This window comes from Cibotium barometz, chromosome 15 (genome assembly GCF_041138505.1).
Source record: "Cibotium barometz isolate CiBa-2024 chromosome 15, ASM4113850v1, whole genome shotgun sequence".
NCBI classification, from domain to species: Eukaryota; Viridiplantae; Streptophyta; class Polypodiopsida; order Cyatheales; family Cibotiaceae; genus Cibotium; species Cibotium barometz.
In genome coordinates, this window is record NC_141060.1 from 21792831 (window position 1) to 21815700 (window position 22870).

The 22870-nt window shown below is 41.4% G+C and overlaps 2 protein-coding genes across 7 annotated transcripts in view; both read right to left on the bottom strand.

The window, feature by feature from the left end:
- LOC147631062 (uncharacterized) overlaps window positions 1–11208 on the bottom strand; it is a 31178-nt gene extending 19970 nt beyond the window's left edge. For both annotated transcript variants that reach the window (XM_086809378.1, XM_086809377.1), the window contains exon 1: window positions 10924–11208. In XM_086809378.1, the coding sequence (XP_086665504.1) occupies window positions 10924–11073 (150 nt within the window). In that variant the 5' untranslated portion in view covers window positions 11074–11208. The remainder of the gene's footprint in view (window positions 1–10923) is intronic.
- A 7368-nt stretch (window positions 11209–18576) lies between these two features.
- LOC147631063 (uncharacterized) overlaps window positions 18577–22870 on the bottom strand; it is a 199467-nt gene continuing 195173 nt past the window's right edge. For all 5 annotated transcript variants that reach the window (XM_086809385.1, XM_086809382.1, XM_086809384.1 and 2 more), the window contains one exon: window positions 18577–18726. In XM_086809385.1, coding sequence (XP_086665511.1) covers window positions 18648–18726 — 79 coding nt within the window. In that variant the 3' untranslated portion in view covers window positions 18577–18647. The remainder of the gene's footprint in view (window positions 18727–22870) is intronic.

Here is a 22870-nt window from a genome sequence, read left to right on the forward strand (position 1 = left end):
TCTGTTGACGAAGAGTTTGCCTCCGGAGCGGTTTGCTCATTGCAGACACTTGATGGGCATTGGATGAGGCCAGTTTCAGCCTTGATATGGCCTTGTATATTATCATGTACATGCTGATTTTTTCTTTTCCTTTACTTAAGGGCACTTTGCCTTTAAGTGGGAGGTTGTTGGGGTAAAGGCGTTATGCCCACCCTTATAGTGTGTACAAGCCCATAAGTTATAGTACATAGTACACTTAGTACTTTTAATGTACTAAGTGCACTATGTGTACTAGTGCAATATACATGTGTGATAGGGGAGTCACACACTCATGCTTTTCATGAGTTGACTTATCCCCACAACTCTCTCTCTCTCTCTCTCCCTTGCTTCTCTGTGTATGTCTCCCATGAATGAACTCTAAACCCTAATTACAGGTTTCTCCCCATCAATGTTGGCGGGCAGTGTTGCAGTTACACATGTAGTGTTCCTTTGGTGACTGGCGGGCTGTAGGAAAGCGCAAGATTGCACGCAGCGCACGGCTGAGTAGGAGGCGAGGCTGGAATGCGCCTATTCGCTCTCTCAATTGGAAGGGGAGAGAGGTCGGCAAGATTATAGGGGGCTGCACGAGGCGTTTCTCACGCCCTCTTTCTCTTGCTCTGGAAGGCTATGGCGGAAGGCTATGGCGGGCTAGGCTGCTGAGGTGTTGAACTGTAGGAAGCTCTGGACGACAGCAAGCAGGGCAAGACCTCGGCTACAAGCGGCTACAGATTGCGCAAAACTACAGAGATGCAGAACTGATCGAGGGTGTGAGGAGGACCATGCGCTTGATGTTGGGTGCAAGGTGGAGACTTGAAGATGATTATTTCTCTCTCCCTCTCTCTCTCATCTTAAGGGCCTTGCGTGTTTTCTCTTCTGTGTGCCATGGAAGCATGAGAGACTTTGAAACAAGAGAACAAGCTACAGATACACAGAACGATGTTCATGGAGAGATGGTGTGATTTCTCTTCGTGATGAACTTATATGTGTTCAGGGATTTGCTTACAGGTTCTCTATTTTTCTCTCGCTTGGTACTATGGAGAACAACCTTGGCTTTTGGCATCGTGCTTGGATGGTGTATTTGTGGGTTTCTCATGGAAACAAGACTTTGGTATCGAGGAAACAAGCCTATGGTTTATGGGATACAGGTCTATGGTTTATCGGATACAGGTCTTTGGTTTCGTGTGGAAAGCACGTCTCTGGATTCATGTGAACAGGTTCTAGTTTTCTCGAGGTTACACGCAAGCTGTGACTGTAGGAAGGACATATGGTTTGGTACAACCCTACTGCTGTCTGGGAAAGAGTTCGTGGGATGGTGTATTATTTTAACACCGGAGCTCAACAAAATATCTGGTGTCAATCGTAGCTCTAGTGTTTATAATGCTAGTTATGATGACCATTGAAGTGCCCATAGGTCTTACTCATGGAGATTTATAATGCCAGTTATGATTCCAAGTGCTGGACATCTAGTTATGATTACATTTCACTTAGAATAGAGAGGTGACTAGGTGGGTTGATTCTAGCTGGTCTAGAAAACCCATTTGTCTTCAATGTAGTTGGTCCAAAATGTGGCTTCTTCTTGCTTGCTTGAATATGCTTCCTTCTTAACCTTGATTATGTCAATGTAGCTCTTGATATTCTTCATTCTTGATTTTATTGTGGTTTGAAATCCCTGTAGGCAAAGATAAATCATTTCTTTTCAAGCAGGGAGGTGTCCTACAGGTGTGCCTTCTCTATAGAATGCTTTGCTGTAATAGCGAGAGTTCTTATTTGGAAAGTCCTGGGTGAAAAGCTATAAGGGATCCTATTGGCAAAGGATTCGACAAGTTGTACTTTGTACTCATATTTGATCAAGTAAAGAAATACCGCAAGGGGCGCCACTGCGTTTTGGGGCCAATCGGTGCCCTTGTACTATTTGCAGGAGCACTCTAGCTCCCCTGTTTGTTTTCTTTTCCAGGTTCCCATGGGTGATGAAGTCTTTTGTGTGCGAGTGTTTGTTTCACCGCCCGTCAGATTTCTGAAGGCCGGTTTCATGGTTCCATTGCCGGGATATCGTCGACTTTCTCAAGGAGGCGAGCCCGTGGTTGTCACATCAAAAGCTTCAACATGTGGACAATGAAAAGGAAGTACAGGAGACAGTGCATGTTACAACCCTGTGTTTTTCCCTCTGAACAACGAGCAGGTGGGCACGGGCACGAGCACGGGACACACAGTGTGGACAAGCATCCAGTTTGGGTATGAAAAGGAAAACCAATATGTGGCCAGCCCAAGTGTGAAAGGGGACAAAAAAGGATTTTTCAAGTCATAAGGTTTTTAAAACCTTAAAAATAATATTTGAAAAGCATGCATTTTTAATACTTTGCTTTTTGGCGTTTTTATGAAAAACGCATCTTTCTTTATATGAGGGAAGGTGGTGGAGATTCGAGGGGTGGCGAGTTGAAGGGTGTGGCCGTGTGTTGGTTGTCGTGTGGAAGGTGGCCGGATGATTCATGCATGGACACGTTTGCGCATGGGGCCACCACTGCTGCCGCTGCTGCTATTGGGCGCTGCCACCACTGCTGCTACTGCCGCCTCCAGGAGCCGCAGTCGGGTACCGTGCTACCGCCGCCACTGCCGCCATGTACTACCACCACCGGGTGCCGCCGTCGCCGGGTACCGCAGCCACTGCCGCCGCTACCGTCGGGTACAAGCACTGTCACCAAGTACAGCCGTCGCTCCCGCCATGTACAGTGCCGCGCCACCGCTGCAAGGTACAACCGTCGTTGCCGCCGCAGGGTACCGCCGTCGCTTCAAAGTACAGCCGTCGTTGCCGCCGTCGGGTACAACCGTGCCGTCGCTGAGTGCTACTGCTTGTTTCGCTGCCATGTATGGATTACAAAACGGGGCAGCAATGGGCAGTGAGATTTATCTGTCATGGAAACAGGACATTGGTCTTTCGAGAAGAAGCAAGACTTTGGTATCGAGGAAACATGCCTATGGTTTATGGATTCAGGTCTTTGGTTTATCGGATACAGGTCTTTGGTTTCATGTGGAAAGCACATCTCTGGATTCATGTGAACAAGTTCTAGTTTTCTCGAGGTTACATGCAAGCTGTGACTGTAGGAAGGACATATGGTTTGGTACAGCCCTACTGCTGTTTGGGAAAGGGTTCGTGGGAATCCATGGTTGAGATGGAGAATACCTTTTCAAGCAGGGAGGTGTCGTACAGGTGTGCCTTCTCTATGGAATGCTTTTCTGTAATAGCGAGAGATCTTATGGGAAAAAGTCCTGGGTGAAAAGCAAAAAGGGATCCTATTGGTAAAGGATTCGATAAGTTGTACTTTGTACTCTTATTTGATCAAGTAAAGAAATATAGCACGGGGCGCCGCTGCGTTTTGGGGCCAATCCGTGTACTTGTACTATTTGCAGGAGCATTCTAGCTCCCCTGTTTGTTTTACTTTTCTAGATTCTCATGGGTGATGAAGTGTTTTGTGTGCGAGTGTTTGTTCCACCGCCCGTCAGATTTATGAAGGCTGGTTTCATGGTTCCATTGCCGAGATATCGTCGACTTTCTCAAGGAGGCGAGCCCATGGTTGTCATATCAAAAGCTTCAACATGTGGAAAGTGGAAAGGAAGTGCAGGAGACAGTGCAGGATTGTGTGTCTTTGCCTATATAAGGTGAAGAGCAAAAGCTAAAGATGAAGCTCAGGAGAAAAGACACCCAGGACAGGAAGTAGTCAGCCAAAAACAAGAAGTAGTTGAAGTGTTATGGTGCAAGAGATGGATTGAAGGCTATGGCTTTTGATACTTTGTCACCAGTGGTATCTTCACAGAGGCTTCATGGGTTCGGAAAGCAGCTTCTTTCTATGTTTAGCAGTGGTGATCTACTATGCTTCATTGGGACTTGTGCTTACCACTTGGGTGGAGTGCAAGCAGGTTTTAGGTGCCTGTGGATGTATCAGATGAGGCTCAGTTGGAAGCAGAGGAACTTGATGAGGTTCTTATTCCAGAGCAGATACTGGCACATAAGGAAAGAAAGGTACGAGGTAAAGTTTCCCGTCGCTATCTTGTGAAGTTTAAAGAACTATTCACCGATGGATGCGAAGTGGATGAAGGAGGGTGACTTAGCAGATTCACCTTAGGAATTGCAGCTTTATCTTGATGCCTTTTTGTTGGAGCCGACTCTTGCAACGGCTCATTCAGGTTCAGCAGAGTTGGGGTCTGGAGTATGGCCTGAAGCTCAAGAGGGCGGTAGCACCTCCGCTCCCTTGTTATAGACAGGCTCAGTTTTTCATCTAGGAGTCGCTTGGTGACATCTTTGTATTCACCCGAGGTACTGAGGCTAACAATACATCTGCTTATGGGACTTCTATGATATTATGTACTAGTCACATGAGATGGTAAAGTTGGGTATGGTTCACAGTCGGCCGCACCTTGAACTATAACTACAACTATGGATGGTTTTTGCCTTTGGAACTAAAGTATCACTGAGGCAGATTGGGACATTGATCTTTGTCATATGGTTTTGGCTGTTCTTGACCACAGGATCGGTCAATTGGATATTGAGATGATGCTATTTGTGGAGTTGGTCTCCTTTGGAATGGCATGGTTTGGTTGAGCTCAAAGTTTGCAGCATCCTGAGCCAACACTTCGAGACTCTATGGAGGACATAAGTCTTGCGAGCAGTCCTAGAGTTGGTTTGGTTCATGGATATATGGATCGAACTCTATTTGTGCATGTATTTATACACTTTCTGAGGTATTATGGTATTCTGGTGCCATTGGATCCTGGTACCCTTGAGAATACATGGGGTAATACTTTGGATTGCGTCAAGATGAGATGCATGTATATTGGTATGATACATCGAGTACTTTATTATGTTCATGGATGCATCACTGAGTGTGGCTCTGTTAGAAGTCATCTCCTATCTAGTTTTATACACCAGGGCCTTTGTTGTGGGTGTGCCCGCCCTTATGAGGTGTTTTCCCATTTTTCCCCACTCTCCGCATTTTTCCCCTATTTTTTCCCATTTTTCTGAGGCTTGGGAGGGCTGCCAGATGATGCCGGGAGCACCCCAGTGCTGGCCGACTGGATCTTGATCAGTCGTGGGCTTCAGGGCTGCTAGCCGACTGCCTTTTACCAGTCGTGGGCTTCAGGGCTGCTGGCCGACTGCCTTTTACCAGTCGTGGGCATCAGATAGCTGGCCGACTGCATTTATGTAGTCGTGGACCTCTTTCTTCAGTCGTGGACACTTTTAGTGCTGGCCGACTGCCCTTCCAGGGAGGTATATATAGGTCCTCGACCCCCATACCTCATTTGTATCATTTCTCGGGATCTTCTTGTGTATATAGAGCAGAGTTACACGCCTACATCTCTCTCTCTCTTGTGCTGTTTTTCTGCCTGCGTTTTTGCTCGTGTTCCCAGATTTGGTCATCATCTCCGCTGCGTATTCTGACATGGTATCAGAGCCCTAGGCTCTAGATAGGTCTTGGGATTTGTGTGAGCAAGAGGGGGCTGTTTTGTGGCTGATTGGTGGACTGTTTTGGGCTGATCGGGAAGAGGAGAAGCAAGAGGAAGGCGGGCTGATTTGCTGGACAGCCACTTGCAGGTATCAATTCTTCTTTGTTTCCACCCACCCACCCTTTTCAGAGGACATCCCCGCTATGGCAGATCTGTTTGAGATGGCCGAGAGACATGTGAAGATCCCGACACTCCCCACGTTCCCGGTGGACCGTCAGTTGGACGGGAGCAACTACGGCATATGGAAGGTGATGATGGAATCCGTTCTGGAGTCTTACGACCTCGCCGATTTCGTCATTGTTGGTTCCACGGCCGGAAGTAGAGGAAGGGGAGTTACCGTCAACCCGAAAGGACCGGGAGGCCCAGACACAGATGTGGGATCGTGTCAACGCCAGGGTCCGTTCGTTTATTTTCCTCAACTGCACACCACAGGTAATTAATCATGTAAAGCATATGACGCTGGCCAGAGGTATATGGCAGCATTTGGCCTCACTTTACAACAGGGTATCGCCCATGAAGAGGATTTCCTTGGAAGTACAGATGCGGGTTATGAGCCCCGCAAAGTCGTCGACGATGCGGGAGCATATTAACAAGCTGCAGGCTCTTCAGCAGGAAGTTCTTCAGGCTGGGAAGGAGATATCGTCAGAGGACATGGCCATCACGTTGCTGTCACATTTGCCCTCTTCGTACTCAGCATTTTACTCGTCGTTGATTACCAGTGGAAGGCTCAGCACCATCACGTGGGAGGAGCTTGTGCCCATGGTCTTGGACCAGGAGGAACGATTCACGAACCCTCCTCAGGGTGGAGGTTCGGAGGCCTTAACTAGCCAACGGTCGAAAGACCGTAACACGAGCAAGGGGAAGGCTTCGTCGGAGAAGTCTTCTGAGAAGATGTCCGTTAGTGACCGCGAGAAACTGAAGGCAGAGAGGACCTGTAATGATTGTGGCGAGAAAGGCCACTACTGGAGGCAGTGTCCCAAGCGGAAGACCGAGAAGGGTGAAGACTCCTCAGCAATCATGAAGACTTCGGCTTTTGTGCACCTGGAGGTGATGGACACCGATGCTTCATTTTCTTCAGGCAGGGAGGAGATTGGAGGACTCTCCGCAACGGATACTCGGGAGTGGATTCTCGATAGTGGTGCTTCCAGGCACATGACTCCTTCCCGTTCCGGTTTACAGGATCTCTGCAGGCTTTCTGGTCATATTCTTACTGGGGATACGTCCACTATCCCAGTTCACAGTGAGGGCAGGATGGAGATAGTTCCCGATGGCAGAGGGGGGAAGCATTCCTCGCAGGTGTTGTATGTTCCGGCACTTGGTTTTCATCTGTTGTCAGTGCATCGGGTTTGCAAGACTGGCGTACGGGTGGAGTTTGATGAGCACTTTGTTGCTCTCCGGGACAAAGCAACAAGCCAAGTGGTTTGGGAAGGTGGAGTGGAGAATGGAGTTTACAGGCTTTCAGCACTCTCTCTCCCAGGTCCTCAAGATTGTGATGAGTGGCAGTGTGGTAATAGCTACTCAGGTGTGGATACGCTGCAGGTGCGAGCTTTCCGAGACCAGGTGGTGGATAGCTTACCAGTAGATGGCGGCAGTTGGCAAGAACTTTCCAGTACTGATGTTGGTAGTTCTTGTGTTCGTGAGTCAGAGGAAGCTGATCAGGTCACTTATGCTCTGATGTCTCGTCGTGTTCGGGACATAGAACTTCCAGTAGTTGAGGATGTTCTTTCCACGGGGACCTTTCGGAAAGCCAGGCAGGTGGTAGGTGTTTACTTGCAGAAGGAGGTGGTTTCTCCAGGCTTTGTGGTTCCGGACTCAAAGGGGGTGGTTGACAAGTTTCAGAAGGCCTTGCGTGGTCTTCAGAAGGTTTCCAGGACTTGCTTGTGCATCGTAACAGGTGTTGATCCTTGTGAGCAGTGTGATGTCTCTGTGATTCAGAAGCTGTATGGTTCATGGATCTGGTTGATGGACGCCGGATTGGACGGGAGCTTCCTGATGAGGCAATTGAGCTCTTGGTTGCAGATGTCTCCTTGGGAGGCAGGATTGCGTTTCCTGTGGTTTCTGCAGCATGCGAAGGATCATGGACTCTTGTACACAGGAGGGGGATTGTTGGATGGAGTCCGACTCCGTGGGTGGAGTGACTCAGTTTAGGGAGGAGATCCGGACACGAGGGGATCTACTTCAGGCCCAGGAGCAATTTTACGGAGCAGCAGGAGGAGGTTACATTGCAGGTTTGGCCTTCCACTGGAGGCACCCATGGTCATCCCAAGGCACTTTGTTCGTGAACAAATCGTTGCTGATGACATCTTGCTGGAGTTCTGTTCGACGGAGGACAGTACGATGGACCTCTTCACGAAGTCGCTCTCTCAGGATTTGCTCAGGCGGCACCCCAGCTCCCAATGGTTGGTCACACAGCCAGGAGCTGAGAGGGGGTGTTAGAAGTCATCTCCTGTCTAGTTTTATACACCAGGGCCTTTGTGGTGGGTGTGCCCACCCTTATGAGGTCAGCCCCCATACCTCATTTGTATCATTTCTCGAGATCTTCTTGTGTATATAGAGCAGAGTTACACGCCTACATCTCTCTCTCTCTTGTGCTGTTTTTCTGCCTGCGTTTTTGCTCTTGTGTTCCCAGATTTGGTCATCATCTCCGCTGCGTATTCTGACAGGCTCCTGCGGGATGGCCATGTGCAGAATGGGTAAAGCATCAAGAGAGACATGTGGGAAGTACTTAGTGGATGTACTATTTGGATGCATTGAGTGATTTCATATGCTCATGTTGTACCATCAGTCGTGGGTCCTGCGGGATATTCATGGGTGTAAGGCTTGCGAGCAACCCTGAGATTGTTATTTTGGAGTGGGTAGAGCATCTTCAGGAGCATATTGTTTGCGAATGCATATATGTGTTATGCATATGTTTGTCATATGTAGAATGATGCATGGTTTTGCTTTTGGGTAACACACGTTATGTGTTTCCACTTGGTTTTAGACTTTTGCTGCAGGTTCTGAAGGAACAAGCAAGAGTTGTTTGTCACTTTGACGTGACAGTGTGGCTATTTTGTCCAGGATGATTGTTTCATCACCCAAAAGCACTGGAGGGGCATTGCTTTGGTCATATGGGGAATCTTTCTTCATTGGATGCTTACTGTGTTATTGAGTGCAATCGAGGACGCTTGCTATTTTTCAAGAGGGGGGTATGTTACGACCCTGTGTTTTTCCCTCTGGACAACGAGCAGGTGGGCACGGGCACGGGACACAGTGTGGACAAGCATCCAGTTTGGGTATGAAAAGGAAAACCAATATGTGGCCAGCCCAAGTGTGAAAGGGGACAAAAAAAGGATTTTTCAAGTCATAAGGTTTTTAAAACCTTTGAGTTTGAGGATAAAAATAATATTTAAAAAGCATGCGTTTTTAATACTTTGCTTTTTGGTGTTTTTATGAAAAACGCATCTTTCTTTATATAAGGGACTGGATGTGTCAGGATGAGATGCATGTATGTTGATATGATACATCAGGTACTTTACCATGTTCATGGTGTATCACTGAATGTGGCTCCTACGGGATGTGTAGAGTGTGTAAAGCATCAAGAGGGACATATGTGGAAAGTACTTAGTGGATGTATAATTTAGATGCATTGAGTGCTTTCATATGCTCATGTTGTACCTTCAGTCGTGGGTCCTGCAGGGATACCCATGGGTGTAAGGCTTGCGAGCAACCCTGAGACTATTATTCTCGAGTGGGTAGAGCATCTTGAGGAGCATATTGTTTGCGAATGCATATATGTGCCATGCATATGTTTGTCATATGTAGAATGATGCATGGTTTTGTTTTGGCTAACACAGGTTACGCATTTCCACTTGGTTTTAGACTTTTGCTGTAGGTTCTAAAGGAACAAGCACGCTTCTCTTTTTCCAAAAAGCAAGAGAGAGAGATAGAGAGGGAGGCGTGTACTCTAAAAGTAGAGTATCCCCCTCTCCCCATAAAAATCCTAAGGCCCATAAAGTTTATTAAAACTTTCCACCCAAGGTTATAAACCTTAAAATACTTTAATCCCTTGGTCCCCCTTCACACTTGGGGATGTCCACAAGTTAACTTTTTGTCCGGGCACATAAGTATAAATCGTGAAATTTTTATCTTGCTCACTGACCACCATGCTCACACTTGTGCTGCACCCATTTTCAAAATGTCATGATAGTTGACGAAGCTAAAGTAATGGTTCCTGAGCAGCTTCTTCTGCACCGCTTCAAGCACGGCTCCAGTCGAAGACTTCTTGATTTGGCTTGACAAAGAATTCTTCAACGACTATCCGGCTTTATTGATGGACTATTTGAAGGCTATGCATTTCCCATTAAGTTATGCAAAAGGAGATGCCACGTGGACGTATCTATATAGCAAGTGCAAGACCTAGAGTGGAAACTGGTCCCATGAGTACTAAGCTGTCGTTATACTTAATATGTAATAGATAGAGAGAACATTATTGTAGTTAAGAGACCTTGTTTGCACCCCTTGCGCTCAAAACCCTAACCCTTGGGCTTATTTCATATGCATCCCTCAACTTTAAAGTGACCAAAGCACAGGCTACTCCCCTCCACTTAAACATAACCAAACCCTAACTCTCTCCGTATTTACGTACTCGTTTGAATTCAACCAAAATAACCAAAACCCTAACCTTAAGAGTCCTAGTATCATGTGCAACCCACGCCAATCCTAGTTATACTCAACAACACCTTGTTCATAGTCACATGAAACAGGAAATGGAACAAGAACGACAAGGCTATCAGAAACGGAAACGACTTAATCTTGGAAATGGAAACGGATAAGAAACTGCTTCTTGGAAACAACATAGTTATATTTTGTATGCAACCTTAAGAGTTTCATCAAGAAACGGCACAAAAAACGAGAAACGGGTGACATTGAATACAGAGTTTCCGATCCGATAGGCCCCGAAACGGAGTTTCCTTGTGACTATGGCCTGGTTACACAATACCTCCATTTCACAAGCCCGGCTGCTTATAGCGTCTTTGTCAACCATAAGGCCTTGCTTTAATTAAAAGGCCTTACTGGCCTCCACTTTGGCAAAGCCGAGACTGCAACCCGATTACCCTCCATTTCAAAGAGGCCAACGAACTAACTAACATAATCCTGGAAGGCCTTGCCGCATGCGTTTCCCCTCCATTTCGACATGGCCAAAACCCTAATCGAGAGAGTCGCTCTAAACCTATCAGATGCATCCTCAGCTTAAACTCTTTCAAAACCCTAAACCTCAATCCCTGAGACCCTGTTCATGCGCATAGCCAAAAACCTAACCCCGAAGTCCCTATTCATTGTGCATAGCCAAACCTTAACCCGAACCAGGTTCGACTCTTCTCATGTGATTAACAGGAAAAGAAGAAGGCTGCAAATGAGATGCCATACCTGGATGGAAGAAGAAGGGGAGCCGACATTTCGTCCTTTGGCGTGATGAAAGAAGCGGCGAAACCCTAGAGATGGAGCGCTTCGAGAGGCAGATGTGGCAACACAGGACTTGGGCAGAACCCTAGCCAAATTCCGGCAAGCTTGATTCATGGTGGTCAGTTAGAACTGGTTCGAACAGACAATTAGCGCAGACGCATTCTTGTCGAACCGTGTGCAGGGCTAAGATAAACCCTAATATTCTTTCATGATTCCTTTCTTTGCAAGCAAGAATGCTCGTCTTTCACACCCAACCGGACATAAGAAGTTCTCTTAGATAAAATTATTTAGGTGGACATGGTCGACTTGAAAACCTAGAATTCTCACCTACAACTCAACAATGGCATAATTTATTCATGGATTGTTGATCAGCAGGTCATATAACTGCAGTTTGTTTTCATTTGGAGTTTTTGATCTCATGGTGGCTAATTTGTGAGACTCTAATCATTTACCTTTCATTTTCACTAGCTTCAACAAAAGTTAATCCTTGACACATGACGATACAGAAAGTTCATGGATCAAGAAAATGGGTCGCCCCATTTTCTTGGGTTAGGGGGCTGTTCTTTGCCTTTCTATATGAAAGACTACATAGAGGATTTCTTTTGAGAACACCTTCACCACAATTACCACACTCCATTATACATATTTAAATAAAGTTACATAAAGTACAATGTTTTGTGCCTTCCAGGTGTGTTCAAGTCGAGCTTACCTTGCCTATGCTAAAACAAGTGTCATTGGGAGATTTCTCATAAAGCCACAAAATGCAACTTCCAGGTTGCGGGTGTGCTAGCCTATCATCTGTATCCTCACTCCATTTTACATCAAAGAGCTTCCATGGCTATAGGTATGGAGGAAGTGCTCTATCTGCCTAAATGAGAGGCAAGAAGAGGGTTACCTTCACGGTGGCTCCCTCGCGAAAGGTGGGTAGAAAGGAAGAACCTCATGAAAGAAATAAGCCTACAATCAAACCTATCTGTGCAAGCATCCGAGTCATGTAAAAAGTCTCCTGCAAAGGAGCTTAGAAGATCAGCCAGAAAGAAAGGAAAAGCCTAGCTTTGTATATGCAAGGATCCAACAAAACACAAGCAAACCTATCCGTGCAAGCATCTATCAATCTATGCAAGGATCCACCAAAACACAAGCAAGCAAGAGTGTAGGGAGAAGAGGGAGAGCTTAAAAGTATTCTATTGCAAGGGGAATGATTGTGTATTCTATTGCAAGGGGAATGATTGTATATTCTAAATTACCTTATATATAAAATAACTAGTGTTCACACTTGGCTGACCATTATTTCTAGCCTTAAGCAAGTATATACATGAAGTCATAGACTTTGCCTTTTAGCATTAAGCATAAGGTAAATCCACTTCATAGATTCCAAACTTTCATTACATGGCAAAGCACTTTGTGAGATAGGCATCGTCTTGATAATATGAAGTTTCATATGGTTATTTATATTTTTAATCAATTAATTTATTAATTGAATGGCTTAGTTGATGTAAGTGCATATCATTGGACTGGATAATGGAAGCAAAATGATGGTGGTGGTCAGGAATATTTTGAGATGATCGATTTTAAATGTTGACAAATAATATTAAATTTTATGATAACGAGCGCCATTAATTTATTTTGGGCGCCATCCGTATTGCTTAGTAATGTACATATTTGGGACATGTGAAAGCTCCCTTGTGCATATTTGATTTTCAAGATATGTACACTTTTACATGGTTTTCGACTCACATCTATTTTTAAATTACACACTCAAGAAAGCTATTTTTAAAGCAAGCTACTTTTAAAGCAAGCTATTCTTGAAGGAGAAGACATATTTGTAAAGCACACTATTTTGAGCCCCAAAAAGCTATCTCAAGAAATATATTTAAGTACACCAAGAGGAAATGTGGGCTCACATACATTTAATGAAATTGTGGTTATCTTGCCATCTTGGAGACTCAAAACATTCATCTTGGAGACTTAAATGTGTGTCTAGTAAGGTTTCCATCATGGTGTTGGCTATGTAACTTTCAAGCCTTTTGTGTGCCTTACAGAGGATAATTCATATAAATATTGTTATTTGTGTAACCTCAACACAAGGGTCTTAGAGGAGCACAATGACACTCTATATAGAGGTGTGGTATATTCTGTAACTTTTGCATAGGGGCCTACAAGGACGATGATGATTGAGGGAGTTGGAGTGTCCTTGAGTGCCTTGGAGTGTTCTTATGTGGACACTCAACCATGTGAGATGCACACCTTGGCAATGAAAAACGCTGCAAGGGTCATCTTTGAAAATGTGGGAGCTAAGTGTTATGGATTATAGTGGTGGGGCTAGAGGTTGACCATAGAATTGAGACACTACTATGAATGAGATGGGTGGGCAAGGTGTGTTGCATGACATTACATAGTGCCCTAAGTCTTGACAATTACAACAATGATAAAAGGGTTTTAGAGTACCTGAGGGGATTTTAGATCTATTTAATGTATGGGTACCAACACTCCATTCTCTAAGAAAAAATAGGTTTGACACATATGAAAAAGTGGTATTAATCAATTATGTAAAATTAAATAAAGGGTTAATACACCACATGATTGAGGGAGAAAGTTGTGGGTGCCAATGTTACGATTGATTCTTCAGACATAAAGGGGTACTACACCACATGCTTGAGGGTACCAATGTTGGGATTGATCCTTCAGACACTCCCTTTCCTATAGGTTACACCATCCTCGATGCATCTGTGTGTTCAAGGGAAGGGTAGTGCATTTGTAATAGGTTTAGACCAACAGGTTGGGTTTCATGCGCAAGTGTGGAGTGCTTAAGACCCTTACAAAAAGAGTAGGGGGGCCTTGTGAAAAGTTCCACCTTCTCAATCATATGTGAACATTACAAGAAAGGTCATAAGTTCAATTTGTGGGGCTCTGTAGTTTGACAGAAAGGGTCGATCTGACCCCTAAAACATATGCATACTTGGAGTGTTAAAATTCCATTGTGAAGATTGTATCAAGGTTGGTATGCTTGGTTGGGCATGGTAAGTGGTGCTCCACAAGATTTGGACGTGATGAACAATAGGTAGTGGTGGTTGCCCAACTCTCTTATTGAGGATTCTAACCATAGGCATGAATTGTACAAGAGGAGGAACACCCCTGGGAGCTACAATCCCTTGGGAAGGTGTTGTTTCAAGGTGGAGCCTGACCTCCATGAGCTTTTCATCAATTTAGTAAGTTCTCTCTATAGTGTTTGTGGTGTGGGGTGACGAGCTCATGAGCACCAATCTATGAAAACCTAACCCTAATTACCATTAATCAATGCGTCTAGATTAAATAAGTCAAATTTTCACTAAATAATTTTAACTAAATCAAATTAAAACTAATTTTATATTTTTTATCCTAAATTTTGAGTCTTATTTCTAAATTTCTAGTTTGCTAACAATTGTCCAATTAGTTAGTCATCATTACATTGATCCAATTAATTAGGTTTTGTGACATGGTTGATATGCATCGATACATGGTACACTGAGGGGATTATTGTGACCGGTGTCAAAATTGCTACAAGGAGGTGCAGTGGGTAGTATGAGTCCCTAATAAGAGGATTTCCGGTAGTGAGACCACATGGAAGTTGGATGTAGGGTGGCATACAAGGGGGGATAGTTGTAGAGTCGAATTTGAATAGCCACCATCATCATCACGGAGGCACGACATTAGAGGCAGCCAAGGAAAGTGGGGAGCGTGGAGCACGTGTGTCACCCACGGGGCGGGCAGTTGAATGTCCCCCTCACTCTATTTAAGATCTTGTGGCACTTAGTCTTGAGGGGAGGTAATGGGGTTAGGGGTGGGGAGGCTAGAAAAAGGCAGCCATTAGTAGGTGATTTGAGGTTTTCTTTATTTCTTTTAAACTTTCACTTTTTATTTATTTATTATTATTTAGTTTTTCAAGGAAATTTTTTTATTTTCTACGTTCTAAAGTTAAATTAAAAAATTTGACAAGAAGGGGGGGATTTTTGAATTTTCTATTTAGTGATAAAAGGGGGATTTTTAAAAAATTTAACTCAAGAAGGGGAGATCCAACCATAAAAGGGGGGTTTTTTATTTGAACTAAAAGAAATAGACAAGGGGGGGGAGGGGGGGCATTTTTGAAATTTCTATTTAAATAAAGATACGAATGGAAATTTAGAGGGTTAAGGGGGTGTGTATGTGTGTGCAAAGGGGGTGTGTATGTGTGTGCAAAGGGGGGTTTGTATTTTTAAGAGAGAGAAAAGAGAGGGGGTTATTACAGTTAAGGAGTGGAGGGGTGTCATGATGGGAGACGAGGTTATGGAGTCAGGGTGGGTAGGTTAAAGGAAGGTGATCTGGAGTTTTCTTTGTTTCTTTCAAATTTTTACCTTTTTTGTTTTTTTGGCTCTTTTAAAAGTATATTTTATTTTATTTTTATTTGTTATTTATTACATAAAATTTCATAGTTTAAATTGGCCTTAATAGGCAAGAAGGGGGGATTTTTTAAAAAAATTATTATAAAAAAGGAAGAAATGGAAATTTAGAGGATGAAGCTAAAAAAATGCAAATGGTAATGTAGAGGATTAACCTAAAAATGGAAAGAGGGGGGGTGTATTTTCAAGGAAAAGAAAAAAGAAAAGAGGGGGTTATGGTATTTAGGGAGTGGAGGGGTGCAATGATGGAAGGTGGTACAAGTGGTGGGTCATTTAACCTTGAATTTGGAAAATTAATATCACTTTAGTCCCAATTCATATCATTATATAATTTGCAGTTTCATTAGTGCCAACTAGAAATAATTAGCAACTAATTAGTGAAAATAGCCCACTTCTACAAAGAGAGAGAGAGAAATTAAAGGTTTTCTTAGTGTCTAACCAACACAATTTAACACAAAGCAAGCTATAATTACAACAACAATTAATCCCAAAATTTATCCAATCAGTCAAATTAAGGAAGAAACAACTCTCATTTTTCTCAACTTTGATCCAAAATTAATCTTAAAATTAAACCCTTTTTGAAGATTGGTGAAGTACAATTGCGTAGCTTCTTAAGATGCTTTGATTTTTCCACAAATTTGATTGTCCTCTAATTAGTACCAATTAAATCCACATTTTCTAATGCAAATATCTAGCTACTTAGTGACTAATTAAGAAAATGTTATGTAAATTTAATGAAATAAGTGATGCATTATAGTTCTAAACTACTTGCTAAATCCAAAACCAAGCCTAGATACTCAAGAAAAAATATTGTTTGTTTACTAAATTGAAGTCTAAGAGTTTCTTGGAATGTTTAGTGATTGATTAAGCAACCTATGTGCAAATTAACTCTAAAAATGATGGATTCTATCTTTGAACTAAATTGAAGATTAATGAATCTAAGAGTGTCCTGGAATGTTTAGTGATTGATTAAGTAACCTATGTGCAAATTAACTCTAAAAATGATGGATTCTATCTTTGAACTACTTGCTTAACCTTAATCTACCAACATATTAAAGAAAAACTACAATTTTTAGAGAAATATAGTCTATGGAAAAATAGAATGTAAAAATTTAAGATTTAGTTGTCTAAAAAAAGGCTTGTAAATGATGGTTTTCATGTTCGTAGAAGATGTATTTTAAAAAATGCTCTTCAATAATGGAAAAAATGATGCATTGTGCACACTTTTTATGCACAATGCTCTAATTTCTCTCTAATTCACTATAAAATAATCTTCAATAATGGAAAAAACAAAAAAATCAATCATTTAACTCAACCAACATTGTAGACTCCAAAACCATGTGGATTTTGTGGTAAACCAGTAATCGAACTGTGAATCAACATTGGTATATGGGTAAAGCCACATGAATGGAAATGAGAACAACAACAATATGCAATTTATCGGCCTTCCTTGACAATGTCACTAATGTGAAGAGCTCCTTCAGAATCGTCGCTCTAACTAATGTTGTGGGGCTTGGCTAGGTCAATTGAGCTCAAGCAAATCTGAAGAGCTTAACTCTCATGGAGAGCTCACTCATGGTTTCCCTCCCATGTACGTTGTCACAATCTCTTCACTAATCCTAGTTTATGAAGAAAGAGTTACAAGAGTAGAGAAAACAATAGTTCTAGTGCGTGTATAGAGATGCATACATAGATAATTATGTTTTATAAACATGAAAATTTAGCTTTTATAACTTTTCTTACTAGGCCATCCACTTGTAAGTGACCCAAGGTGCTCATGAATAATTACAAGGCTTTTACAAGTGGCCTTTCTAGCAAGGTTCCTCATATTGTGACCTCGACATTAAGTCTTGAGAGCATCTTAAGAGCAATTACAATATGCAAAATATGGAATTACAATATAATCAAGATATAATGATATAATTATGCAATTTTACAAGTATGTGCATATATTATCAGTTAAGAAACATGTTAACCAAGTGGTTAACAAGGATGCACAGATTGAACGTGTCGTGATTGTTGCCTAAGCTTGAAACTACTATTTTATTTACCCACTTCTAAAGCATACACTTTTTGGATCTTGGAGACTAGTTATATAAAGAATGCTCTACCAAACATCTTATAAGCATTCCTTTCTTCCAGTATACAATCCAAAATGCCTCATCAAGAGAGCTTCAAGTTGACACAAGGCATGAATAGGTGTTTTTAGATGAGATTATAAAAGGTCCTTTACGAATAGAGAGGATTTTCTTTTCTTTTAAATTTCTATTCATGGAGGGATTGCAATGAACTAGTGGAGATAGTTCATTGGAATCCCTCCATGGATAGAAAATCCTCACTATTCCTTAGGAATAGATAGGCTTTTCTTTTCTTTTAGATTTCTATGCATGGAGGGATTGCAATGAACTATTGGAGACAGTTCTTTGGAGTGACTTCTTTGATCACATTGCTCTCACACTCTTTATTCAATATTGTTTATAGAACTCTGGTCTGCCATATCTTTCTTACTTGGTAGATTGTCTTGTTCCATTGGCTATATGACTTGGATATCTATTGCTACATAGGTGACTAAATATGGAGCACAAATGTTCCTATGAGAGCTTTGATACGTGCCATTAGTATTCATGGTCATTATATTTAGTTTTCCATATGGATGACATTTTAATCTATATTTTTTGGCCATGTCATGTTTCTATTTTTACTTGTTAGGCACTAGTGGGTTGGGAGACACTAGCAAGTGTCATAACTTGGCACATCTAGATATCCAAATGCATGGAGGGTATGAATAGGTACTCAAAATCCTACCTTTTGATAACCTTTCTTGCATTTGGATTGATATTGTGCACATTTGGTCAAGGATACAATGTTCCTCCAAATCTATGATTACAAGAAACATGAGTTGCTTATTGAATGGAAAGAGTGTTAATTCTTTTTTAAGTCTTCCTCTCGCTTATATGGTGTTATCACCCACTTTGCATGGTGTTTTAATTCTTGGCTCTTGTATTGTTTCTATCATTCTTAAAAAATGACATAGGTAAAGAGGAATAATTTTTTCACAAAGTCTCAAAAAAACCAAAGAGATGGCATATTTTCTCAAGCTTTCTATTCATGCTTAATAAACAAATGCCTTGCTAAAAAAATACAAATTTATTGTTAAAACTGGGACCAATTTACAAGATGAATAGTAAACATTGAAAACATAATTTATGAGCTCATAAGTATGCATCAGCTAAAAAGTATGATATAAATATACTTTAAAAAATTATACATCATTTAAAGTTGATCTTTCATGATGTCACATATCCTTTTATGAATTTTCCACATTTTGCTTTGACAAGACTTTCCACAATACCTACAAAAATCTCAAACAATTTTAGTTAATTACATAAACACTAATAATAGTAGAAAATAATATTCAAATGCATTTCCACCAGTATGTTTTTGCCATGTTTTTAACTCAATCATGTACATTCCATGTTTTTTATTCCCCTGCTAAAATTTGAAATAAAAAATAATGAAATAAAAATTTTCTTGTTATTGATCTACGCAAGAAAGGTTGAAACAATATTACACATCATTTAATCATGAATAAATATTCTTGAATTAAAAAAAAATACTCTAGTTCATGTAGTTCCAAGAATCATGATGTAATGTTGTAAATATTATGTTTTACAAGGAGAACCATATCATGACAATTAACAATTAAAGTAAAGCTCATGCTACAAACCTTATGCTACATGATATGTTTCACCCATATCCATACATTAAATATGTGAAAACTTTCATGGCCATAGATAAATTGGACCACTTCAAGGTTAGATGCAATTTATGAAATTTCCATGAAGGATACTTTTCATGCTCAAATGATAGTTCAATGGTCACATCAAGTTTAATAATTGCATACACTTTTAACATCGTGTCTTTGTTAGGTAACTGGGTGTGTGTGTGTGTGTGCGTGCGCACGTGTGGACACATGTGCATGTGCGCCTTTGCTTGTGCCTAAAGCCTATAGCTAATTTTGTTTATATTGATGGGGCTTGGATAATGATTTGCTTATTGATGGGCCTTAGATAATGATTTATTGGGATGATGTAGAGTACTTTGATTTCACAAGGTAATAATTTTGTTGGGTGATATGTAGAGTACCTTGATTTCATAAGGTAGCACTTTTGTTACTCGCCCAGAGACTAATTAATCTTACATAATGTGGGTTCTTCACTAGAGGAGTATAGCATAATCCAAATCAATTCTAGATCAACAAGCTCTAGCCATACACTAAAATAGTGGGCCTCGGTGCTATGGGGCACAAGGATCTATGTAAAAATCTTATTGAGTCTTAATAGAACCTTAAGAATTCTTAAAATCTTAATACACTAAAATAGTGGGCCTTGGTGCTATAGGGCACAAGGATCTATGTAAAAATCTTAGTGAGTGTTCATAACACCTTATGTTTAAGAGTTATTTGGATGTCCATGGTTGGTTGTTGAGTTGTTGAGCTAACCACCAACCCATTCATGATATTTGTATGCTACATGTGTTGATGGATAATTTAGGGCTTCATTTTAGAACTTGCTTAATACATAAGAAGATCAAACTTCCCACCAGGTTCTTGTGTGTGTGTGTGCGCGCGTGTGGACACATGTGCATGCACACATCCTTGATCCACGTGATGAATTACATAACTCATGAGAATCCATTTTTAACTGTCTCCCATAAGTCATAAGAATCCAAAATGGATCTAACTTCCATAGTGTACAATTGTCATAACTAATGGTGGTTGACTACTTGCCATAACAAGCTTTTTCAAACTAATGGTGGCTGACAACAATTGGCTTCATCTAACTTCTTGTCATAACTAATGGTGGTTGACTACTTGCCATAACAAGCTTTTTCAAACTAATGGTGGTTGACAACAATTGGCTTCATCTAACTCATGAGAATCCATTTTTAACTGTCTCCCATAAGTCATAAGAATCCAAAATGGATCTAACTTCCATAGTGTACAATTGGTTCCATCTAACTTCCTGTCATAACTAATGGTGGTTGACTACTTGCCATAACAAGCTTTTTCAAACTAATGGTGGTTGAAAACAATTGGCTTCATCTAACTTCCTGTCATCTCACTAATGGTGGTTGACTACAATTGGTTCCATCTAACTTCCTGTCATCACTAATGGTGGTTGACTACTTGCCCCATAACAAGCTTTTTCAAACTTGAGCTCTGCTACCATGTAAGAAATACACTTAAGTGAAACTTGATCACAAAATAGAGAACTTGAAAGCGAGAGATATGGAGAATAAAGTTGAAACACTATTGTAAACCAAAATTACAATTTGATGGCATCCACTTTAAAAAGTATCTTTGGTGGTGATCTAGTTATCTCCTCCATTTTTCCCATCTTCTTCTTCTTTTTTCTAGAAGAAGAGGGGTTATCAAAATCCTTCCCCTTACCTTTCTTTGTGCTAGAATCACCACAAAGAGCAAAATCACCACCATCCCTACTGTTCTGATGCATTTCCTCCTCCATGAGCATGGCACTAAACTCTTCAAAAGTTAAAGGAGGATTTTGAGTATCAATGAGGTGATCAAGCTATCATTTTTTGAGGCAAGATCTCACACCTATGTGCTGGATGTTCACTTGAATTATTGATCTCACACCTATGTGCTAGATGTTCACTTGAATTATTGATCCCATATCTGAGCTCACATATTCTTGATCCATGTAATGAATTACACAACTAACAAGAATCATTTCTTAGTTGTCTCCTATAGGTCATAAGAATCTAAAATGGACCTTGTCTTGAACTTCCAGAGTGTACAGTTGGTTCCATCTAATTTCCCATCATTTGATGGTGGTTAACTACTTGCCAATAAGCTTTATATTGACTACATGCCAACAAGATTTATCAAACCTGAGCTCTAATGCCATGTAAGAAATTCATTAAAAAAAACTTGTTCTCACAAGAGAACTTGAAGCAAGAGATTTGGAGAATAAAGTTGAATTACTATTGCAAAGCAAAGTTACAATTTGATGGCATCTACACACATGTGCACTCCTTGTGCACCTCGAAAAGGATCTTTGGTAGTGAGATCTAGGTAAACTTTGGATATAGGATGTCATGCATTGGTGATCTTTGGTGCACTCCAAAAAGGACCGTTGGTGGAAATCTAGGTAGTCTCTAGAGGGAAGATGTCATGCTCTAGTAAGGTTGTCACAAATGAGCAAGGTGCTAAAACCCATACCCCTGACTGGGTACCCTTTGACCATACCCTTAACCAAATGCCAAACCCATATCCCTTGACCCTTGAACAAAAGCCAAGAACAAAAGCCAAACCCATACCCTCGACTGGGTACATGATGAGTGCATGGGTCCGTAAAGCCATATCCCTTGACCCTTGACCAAATGCCAAACCCATATCCCTTGACCCTTGACCCTTGACCCTTGACCAAAAGCCAAACCCATTCTCTCGACAGGGTACATGAAGATATCTCCACAAGGTGTCCCAAGAAGATATCCTTCCACCTTGAAATGTAGTCTATTGACTCGCACTTGCATGCATCGATGGTTCCAAGTCTAAGTCATCTCCTAACCATCTAGCCGCACATAGTGGCCAACATTCAATGTCTAGTTTGGGAATTATTTTCCAGTGCCTCAGTATTCAACACAACATCACTCCTCATATATGGGGCCCTTATAAAATAGAGCAACCCATCATCTACATAGCGATGAATGATGACGGTGAAGCATTGATTTTCAATAGTCGAAGCATCTAAGAGATAATGTTTATTCATCTATAAAAGAAAATACCTTCCCTCGTTTGTTAACCCATTTTATGCTTAGCAAGGTTACCACACCTAATTGTATGCCACATCATGATGAGTAATCTACATTAAATGTCAAGGATGGGCATACCAAACTTGTACAAATAAGCCATGAAGCAATGATGTCCAAATCTCAAACTTGGATGGATGCCCATAAATATTCGATGGATAATTAATAGTATTTCCCACTCCAAGAGCATGTGATAGTGAGCTAGGATGTGCTCCCTAGTGTTGTAAAGCCATTTTATGGTTAACAAGGTGCCACATTTAATTGTATGCCCACAACATGGGTAATCTACATCAAATTTTAAGGATGGACATACCAAAATCATTAACAAATAAGCCATGATGCAATGATGTGTCCAAATCTCAAAATTGGATCTAATGGGGAATAAATAGCATTTCCCACTCTCCAAGAGCATGTGGTAGTGAGCCAGGATATGCTCCCTAGTGCTGTGATGTATCAGTGTATTATGAGATGAAGAAATGTATAAGAAATAGGCCTATTACAAGCTTTAAGTGCTTGCTCAGCCATAGTTTAAGTGTGTGTGAACACCATGGTCATGTATATAAGATAATTTCTCCCATAATGTAAGAACATTCTCCCATTGTGCAATTGAGCTTTCCCTCTTGCTAAAACTCTCTCCAATCTTATTCTAATGCATGCTAGTG